The sequence below is a fragment of the Rhagoletis zephyria genome, unplaced genomic scaffold, assembly GCF_001687245.7.
Source record: "Rhagoletis zephyria isolate East Lansing unplaced genomic scaffold, Rhagoletis_zephyria_1.1 Rzeph_scaffold_07065, whole genome shotgun sequence".
NCBI lineage: Eukaryota > Metazoa > Arthropoda > Insecta > Diptera > Tephritidae > Rhagoletis > Rhagoletis zephyria.
This window is the reverse complement of record NW_016164148.1, coordinates 23,834-33,015: the sequence shown is the minus strand read 5'-3', so window position 1 is coordinate 33,015 and position 9,182 is coordinate 23,834. Positions and strand designations below refer to the sequence as shown.

The window sequence follows — 9,182 nt, the reverse complement described above, 5'->3', positions numbered from 1 at the left end:
GAACGACCCACATACAGCCACTGCTAAGAATTATTGATTCCACTATTTGGTTCAAACAGGAATAGAGCCCAACTTTTAGACCTATGTACGGGTGCTTTAGGAATACCAGCAGTCGCTTGTTGAACCTAGCATAGCGTGTTCCAGGTCACGAAGTCATAATACAACGCGCTCTTTGAAGGNGGTCATGTTTTTTAAGAACGACCCACATACAGCCACTGCTAAGAATTATTGATTCCACTATTTGGTTCAAACAGGAATAGAGCCCAACTTTTAGACCTATGTACGGGTGCTTTAGGAATACCAGCAGTCGCTTGTTGAACCTAGCATAGCGTGTTCCAGGTCACGAAGTCATAATACAACGCGCTCTTTGAAGGATAAAAAAAAAAATTATTACGTTATAGAAAATCAACGAAGGATCGAGAAGTTTATGTTAAATTCACCGGCTTTTAAATAAGATCCACAAATCTTCCGAATAGTCAAGATCGTGTTCCAGGTCACGAAGTCATAATACAACGCGCTCTTTGAAGGTTAAAATAAATTATTACGTTAGAGAAAATCAACGAAGGATCGGGAAGGGTTAAATTCACCAGCTTTTAAATAAGATCCACAAATCTGCCGAATAGTCAATGTGGCTCGTTCATTCACAGTTCCAGTGTTTTAAAAAACCCCCAATAGAAAAAGAACAGCATGTCGATTTCCCCACTCGGACGTGGCTTCGCATCAATATAACAACTCNAAAACCCCCAATAGAAAAAGCACAGCATGTCGATTTCCCCACTCGGACGTGGCTTCGCATCAATATAACAACTCCCGATAATATTTACCCTATAGTAAGCTCTGGTTCATAAAAGCGAAGAGATAACTTAAATGTTTGAAGGGACAGAACTTCAAAATTTTGTGTTCTCTCATCCACTGGGAAAACAGACTACCCACTTAATTTTCAAGTTGTTTTTAAAATATGGACATCTGCCCTTTAAAGGAAAATTTTGCACTAAAAAAATGTGTTTGAAAACAGTGCTAATGCGATAATTTTGTACAAATTCTGTCTAAAAAGGTACTGCGTTTTTTTTTTTTGAAGAAAACTCCAGACTTACCGCAGGAAACATTTGACGCTATACAATTCGGATCGCTCTTCAGCAATGAAATCATAGCGTACAATAAAATCATGCCCGCAATTGAAAACTTGGCGCCAAGCACTTTCAATACCCCGCGATTTTACTTTGGAGAATTGCATAAAAATTCCGCCACCGTTGTACTACAGGACTTTGGGGTCAACAGCTGGCGCGTAGCGAAGCAGAAGGCGAATCTATCATTGGCGCATGCACTTGTAGCTGGTAAGAATGCATTTATCTAATATACAGGGTCATATGAGGAGTCTCCGCGAATTTTGGGTAAATTTTTAAAAATAAAAAATTTTAGTGAAAATCAGTTTTCATCAAGTATATTATACGTTAACTGTGCTCTTTTGCCCGGAACTTTTTCTGTAAGCTTCATAATTCCATCGCACACAGGTCGGATTAACTAAACTAGCGGGCCAAAATATAAAAATCAAAGTCATGCGAATTGCGTCAAAATGGCATGGCTTACTTCTCAATACAATAGATAACTGTGATTCATATTTTGTTCTTTGATCACTTTCACTAATAAAAAAATATTAAGCTTATAAGTTGGCTAGTCGATGCAAGTCAGTTAGCTGTAGCAGGAAAACAGTTTTTTTTATGCGATTAGCTATCAAAAGTTTAATGGTGCGTCTGTTGCAATTTTTTTTCATGAAGAGAAGTGATTACCGGTTTTACGACATCCATACAATTGTTTTCAATTTTCAGAATGGTTCCCCAAATATCGCGGCAACAACCCCAAGAAGCTGCAACTAACAAGTTTCGAGTGAATTTAAAACTTTTTTTTTATTGGAAACTCATTTTGAATTTTAGAAATTCGTTTTCAGATTCATATTTTCCGACCCAAAAAGCCCCGAGTAAAAAGTTTCGAGCGAATTTAATCAATTTTGAAATATTTGTCCACTATATTGGATTTTTAAAACCAGACTGAAGATTTGTAATCAGTGGTCACATAAACTAGTGGATACAAAGTGGTCCATTTGCATCCTAAAATGTCACATATGTACTGAAATATACACGCACCTTTGGTCTGGAAAATATCCTCTTACTTTGCTGCTCCAAGTATGTGAATGTGCACGTACTCCAAAATTATAGTTGTACACGTACTCCAAATTGTAGTTGTGCTGTACTCGACGTTTTAGCAAAATATATACTCACTGCAAATGGTGTTTTAAATTACCAAAGACTTCACGGCTTCGCTATTCGATCCAAAGTGATCTTTATTTCATGTTATTTTCTGACAAGCATTCTTACAGTTATGCCTTACGGTAGAAACACAAAATCACTTAAGGTCTAACCACATAATGCTTAATCTATTACTTAGAACAAAATCCTTACACTCTGTACAGACTACTACTACAGTACATAAGTTGGACGGAATTGTGCAAAGTGGCAACAATCCGCAGAGACTTTTCATATGACCCAATATTTGTGCATACAATTTATATCGCTACCAAAAAAACATTCGCTGTGTTTCTTTTTTCACATTTTACACCTTTTTTTTTGCAGTAAGTAATCTTGGTACTTTCCATGGCACCAGCTTCGCAATAAGATACAAAAGTCAGGATGAGTTCGAGCGCCTAACAAAGGATCTGAGAGAACCACGTTTTGAATTAGACGANAATAAGATACAAAAGTCAGGATGAGTTCGAGCGCCTAACAAAGGATCTGAGAGAACCACGTTTTGAATTAGACGAAATGCTTCCTGTATGGAAATTGATGACGACATACGGCGCTGAGCGTATCGTCAAGGCTGCTCAAAAGTATTATCCAGACATCGATGAGGAATTCTTGCGCCGTTATCAACGACTTATCGAAAACTATGTAGAATTTGGACGAAAGATGGTTGCACCCGTAGAGCCACTAGTGACATTGTGCCATGGCGACTATCTACGCAACAATTTAGCCTTCAAATATGAGGAGTCGAATGTAAGTAAATAAAGAGTAAAGCTAATAGATTTAACATTTCTAAGCACTTTTCATACAGGGCACCGAAGAGCCGATAGATTCGTTGATGTTCGATCTACAAACCATACGAGTTTCTTCACCAATGCTAGATTTTGCCACCTTCCTCTCATTGTCCACCTATGCAGCCGTACGTCGCACACACTTTGATCAAATATTTGATGAATATTATGAAAAACTGATAGCCGCATTCAAAAAGACCGCACAGGGAGCCGAAGTGCCTCACTTTTTGAGGTATGTAAGAAAAGTCATGAAGACGCGCAAGATTTGTACCTAAATAAATGCATACCTGTGTGTTTTTGGTTTTTTTTTTTTCTTTTTCATTTTGCAGCCGCGAATCCATACTCCGCGAGTACTGGCGGCTCTTTCCCTATACCGCAAGCATCGCATCTCATTTCCTCATGCAGTTAGTTGATCGAAATATAATTTCAATAGAAGAGGCGTCGGCACAGCCACCGACCCCAGAAGAAGTACGAGAGGATACATTGCAGCGCGGCGGCGAGGAGGTTGATCGTGAATTATCCAACCAATTGAAAGATGTATATGACTTGGTGCAGGAACATAAACTGGATATATTTGAGGGTTTCGATTATGTATGAAATATATATGTATAATTAGGTAGGAACTCTAGATATTTGTACAATTTATAGACATACATATGTATGTATGTACACCAAAAGCTGACCAAAACTTTAATATAAGTAGTACAGTTGTTTTACATAATAAAGCATTTTGATGCGATGTGATAAATGTGGCTTGCTTGTCTTTCCTATCAGAAATCACGAAATTTCCATTCCAAATGTTGGCAAATCGTCGCAACATCGTCTTCAATAGAGGCACAACTCAAAATTTGGCACTTTTGAAATTATGCGCTAAAAATATTTGTTGTATATATATTTGTTACACTTTGTTAAAAAAAAAACCAAAGGTAAAGTCTCCCTTGCCCATATGATTATCATGTGCTAAGAAATACTTCTACGCATTTTCTGACAAACGTGTAATTTTGAGTTGTGCGCCTTTTGAAGGCGGCGTGCGTGCGTGCGTGCGTGCGTTCACGTCAGTCGGAAGCCACCATCAGCTCCCTGCTAGCACGCAAGTACTGAATCGTTGCTCGCTAAACAGTGTGCCTGGTACGACTAGTATGTGAACAAAAATGAAACAAGCTGTCTATGTCTTCCTAAGTCTCGCGAACTTTCAACTTCCGATATGGGTTCTTCAATAGTCTAGGCCCTAGATTCTAGTGTAAATTTAACACAACTGGGCGTTTAACAAGGTGCGCAGAACTGGTGCGTATGTGCCCACAACCACTTCTACACCCTTGATTTTGATGGAGAAGAGTCACCACAGGTTTTGTAACGCGAAAAGTCCACACAGTCACGGACCTATTTATAATTCCATGTGCAGATGCCGTCAATGACACCTGATGACATCAACCATCAAGCTTTACTCTTGAATATGACCACCTTTCAGTTCAGTTCTTAAACCTTTAAAGCACTCAAAATAAGTCGTCAATTGTCTTAAATATCTGTAAAGGACTTCTCTACTTAGTTTGTATAATTACTCTATGTACGTAAAGGTTGAGATATTAAGACCCCAGATGTTCGCAATAGGGCGATTATTTCATGCGGTCTGTGGAAAGTGGCACCTTCCCGTTTAAACTACATATTGTCCAAGTTTACCTCATCAAAATAAGGCCATAGTAAGTTTGTCGGCCGCTGTGGTGTAGTGGTAAGCAGTGCGCGCTTTCACTCATCAGCACCTGGGTTCAAACCCTAGTCAAAGCAACATCGCAAAAAATATAGAAAAAGGGTTTTTCTTAACAGCGGTCGTCCCTCGGCAGGCAATGGCAAACCTCCGAGTGTATTTCTGCCATGAAAAACGGCTTCTCATAAAAATACAATCGCCGTTCGGAGTCGGCGTAAAACTGTAGGTCCCTTCGCTTTGTGTGACAACATCAAGGCGCACACCTCAAATCGGAGCAGCAGCTCGGCCAAACACTAACATATGTGTAAGCGCCAATCTATTATTATTATTATAAGTTTGTTAACATAACACGTTTACGTCCATTCCCCGTGACAGCATTTCCGGCGTTATTCTCGAAAAAGTACGATGCGATGTCTAAAACTTCTGTAAGCTCTTTTGTCTCTTCGAATGACTTGTCCAAAACATTTGAAAATAGATGGCTACTGCAGTTTATACGAATATTTTGTTTTAAAGCTTTCACCATATTACTTCCCCTGTCCGTAATGAATTTGATTTGGTCCATACTTTGGACACCATATTCTTTAAACAAACTGCTAAGCTTATTAAAAACATTTTCACCCGAAGAACTTTCAAAATTCATTGATTTCATTCCCAGAACCAAATCGAAGAACTGCAAGTCCTTTTGGTAGTGGAATGTAACACCTAAGAAGTTCCGCTTTACGTAGTTGTCCGTCCACATGTCGATTGTAGCTGAAGCTCCACCGCTGCTCACAATGTTATTTATTTCATCTTTAAGTTCTTCTTTTTTTTCATTTGCAAGTTTCTGGACATTGCGGGAAATTGTTGTTGCGTTGGGTAACAAATCCTCCACATCGACGTGCTCGCCATCCGCAGCTCCGATCTTTATAAAGAATTTAACAAGCTTTAAGAAGCCAGAACCATGCACTGCCGAAAACGGCCGGCAGTCTTCAGTAACCCATGATGTGCATTTTTCAATGGCTTCATTTTTGTCTGACACTGAGACAGTTTTTAATTCTTGCGATGTTTTAATATTTCTGCAGCATGGATGACGAACTAGGTTAGACGTCTGACCTTTGTAGTACTTTAATACTTTTAAGCAAGTGCGACAATAAACAAAACCTTCCAGTACAGTTCGGTCCGGTTTTATGATTTCTGATAAAATACTCCATACAAAACTTCGGCCTTTGCGCTTACTAGACAAAGTGTAGCTGCCACTCGCAATATTGTCACAAACAGTATGTTCATTTTCGGTCATTATTTCTATTAATAATTATGTACGTAAACAAGTAAACAAGAAACTTAGCAGTACACAAAAAAATGAGACTACTGCGCTGCCGATCACAAACTACACTAATGCCGATTTTGTTTCTACCGAAAAATGCAAACTTCTCTTTGCCCTCTACGCACAAACACTAAGAAGAGCGCGATGAGGAGGCCATAAACCAATCAAGAAAATTTTGTGCACACTCGGGTTGAAACTCGAACACCCGGGTATATTGAGCTGCAAAGCACCCGAACCCAATCAAGTATGTATGAAAAGCAATCGGGTGTTGTGGCCAACATGTTCGTCTTGAGCTCAGTCGCTAACGAACAATACTTCTGCTTCAGAGAACGATGCAAAACTTGTTTTGTTAGATGCTCGGGTATACACGAAAATTATGCACCCGCTGCAGATGTCTGCTGCATACCCAAAATTTTTCTAAAAACATAAAATAATTTTGGTAAACAATTTTTTTATAAATAAAATTTGTTCTTAAAAATGTTTTTTTTCCAAAAAATCACCTCACATAAAAGATTTTAAGCTTAAAAGATTTGCATCAGAACGTTAAAACAATTTGCAAACGGAATCAAAAATGTTTGGAGGTATTTCAAATGCATTCAGTTAACCTAAATGTTACCTTATTATGGAAATATTTTGGGCGGAAGTCTTACAATATAGTATGTAACTTTTATCATTAAAATATCAACTTTTTGTGGTGAGGCATCCTAGTATGCCTATATACTTGCAGATATTTGGAAAACTCCATGCCCGCTTAAACACATAAAAACTCAAAGTAAAATAAGTGGTCACGAAGCTTGTTTGTTCCGAGTGCGCTGAATGAAAGCAATCAGAAGTATCAATGCTAACACTTTTTCTGCGTAGAGAACTTATTTCAAAAATCAAATTTCAATCTCCTGTAACAACTACAAAGGCGAATTTTTTATTACTTTTGGGAAATAAATTTCGGAAATAAAACTTGCGAGTTCTGACTTTCGAAGGATTATTTCACTTATTCGTGCTTCACTAGAAATTTTAGTTTTTGCTGAAAGGCGTGTGAAATCAATAAACTGATGCTATGTGACCCATTGTGGATTTTGTTTTTTTTTTTCTCCATTTTTTTCTTTCAACCATTAGATCATGAAGGAATTTACGGTGCTCCTGAATTTTCATTGAGCATTGAAGTCGGTAGTATTTTTTTTTTCTTAAAAATCACTTGTTCCGTCAAGGTTACACAAGCTAAAGTTAAGTAGAACTAAACGCGGTAGTTTGTTTGTAATCAAATAAAAATTGTTGTAAATAACTTTTTATCAAATACTTTTTCAAATTACAACTGATTACAAGCATACATACTTACGTAAGTATCTACATATGTATATACACTTACATATGCAGATGCACTTTGTTTGAAGTGTATTTTTATTGCAATATTTATCATTTGTCAAGAATGTGTGCTCGTAAGTAAATTGAATATATTCAGTGTCTACAGACGTGGATAAGAGCACTTATATATGTATGCTTAAATGCAATAGAGATAGATGCTCACTAAGGTTGCTCTTAATTGCATGCATGATTTGCGAATATTCTAGCATCAATTATTAGTGCAATAAAATAAAAGACATGTGAAGAGAATATTTTTAATTTTTTTTTTTTTCGTGTTATCAGTCTTAGATACAGTTGGCAAATAAGGTTCTTCATTTAGAAAACTGCGGCTCTTTTGACACGTTTACTTTATTTTTATTGAAAATATTCACGACAAGGAGGGACAGTATCGGAGTACTCTGAAAAGTCAAAAAATTTGGTATAATCGTTGATAAGAGGCTGAGATGGAACTCTTACTCAGACTATACTTTTAGCTAGGCTAGGCTACATTGGCACCTATACGAATCAAGTATGGAAGACAGAACAGGTTAGGGTATTTAAGGACTATGTATTGTGGAATGATTTTCCACAATCCCTCGTCAAATTTAGTTTGGATTTATACCCATTTAGCATTCGATGGGAAGCTTAGAGGGAATCAGAATATCTAGGTAGGTCGCTGTGTCCCTTATTCCGCAATTCATAACCGAATTCATAACTAGGGAGCTCAATGGGTTACANGAATGGTTTTCCACAATCCCTCGTCAAATTTAGTTTGGATTTATACCCATTTAGCCTTCGATACACGGCACCTAGTTCGAAACCTAGTTCGTCTAAAGTGTCTTCAGAATTGCAACAGGTCTTTTGACGGCATTGAATATTAAAATGCATTTGGGATCGGAGCTCGAGATGTTTCAACCGTTTCCTTATTACTCCATCGGATTCGGGGAATAGACATTTTCAACGTGTTTGGCCGAGTTTCTCCTCCAATTTATGGTGCGTGTGTCTCTAATTTGTTGCATAAACAGTTAAAGTTTTAAGTTGACTCCGAACGGCAAATGGTTTTTTATTAAAAGTTTTTTTTTTTCATGGCAAATGTACACTGAAAAGTTTGCTATTGTCTGTTGCTCTGACCAAGGGTCAAATCTTGGACCAGCTGAGCGAAATTAAGAGTCTCTGACCTCGAAAATACCGAGGATTTAAGGTTAAAATATAATAAACTTCCAGACGAAAATCTGTTATATTGATCAAACTTGCTCACGGCAGTAAGGTTACGCTAATAATTACACAACACTTTTTTTATTTTTGTTATGGCTGGCAAAATATCAAGTATTTACTTTACATACATAAATAACCATCAATCTTCTATTTATCTACTCTGCTATTCTATCTCGTATCTGCCGTTATAATTTTTCTTATATTTTCCAAAAACATCAACTTTTCCCAGTGTTTTCCTGAAAGGAGGTTTCAAGATTTTGATATAGTTGTACCTGTTTTTGAGAAAAGCCTCTCGCAAGGGATAGATGTACATATATAGCTGCGGAAATGTAGCGCGCATATCTTCCCATTCCTCTAATGAGTTGCTTTTCAAAGAAGATGCTGAAGCATAATAAGTTTTGCGCTTCCGATACAAGTGCTTTTTTTTCGATACCTACTTGGATCGCAGTAAAAAATATCGAGTACAAAAATACTTGGTAAATTGATAAAAGTATCGAGTAAGTACTTGGATTTACTTGTAACTATATATTCATCCATGC

General features: G+C 37.4%; 1 protein-coding gene across 1 annotated transcript; it reads left to right on the top strand.

Moving 5' to 3' along the window:
- Nucleotides 1–1,054: 1,054 nt before the first annotated feature.
- LOC108373828 (uncharacterized) lies at nucleotides 1,055–3,682 on the top strand (the record flags this gene model as incomplete). Its single annotated transcript, XM_017629776.1, has 5 exons — nucleotides 1,055–1,334; nucleotides 2,628–2,723; nucleotides 2,794–3,047; nucleotides 3,106–3,317; nucleotides 3,415–3,682. Coding segments are annotated over 5 exons (1,110 nt in total), but the record flags the coding sequence as incomplete, so codon positions are not given.
- Nucleotides 3,683–9,182: the final 5,500 nt, after the last annotated feature.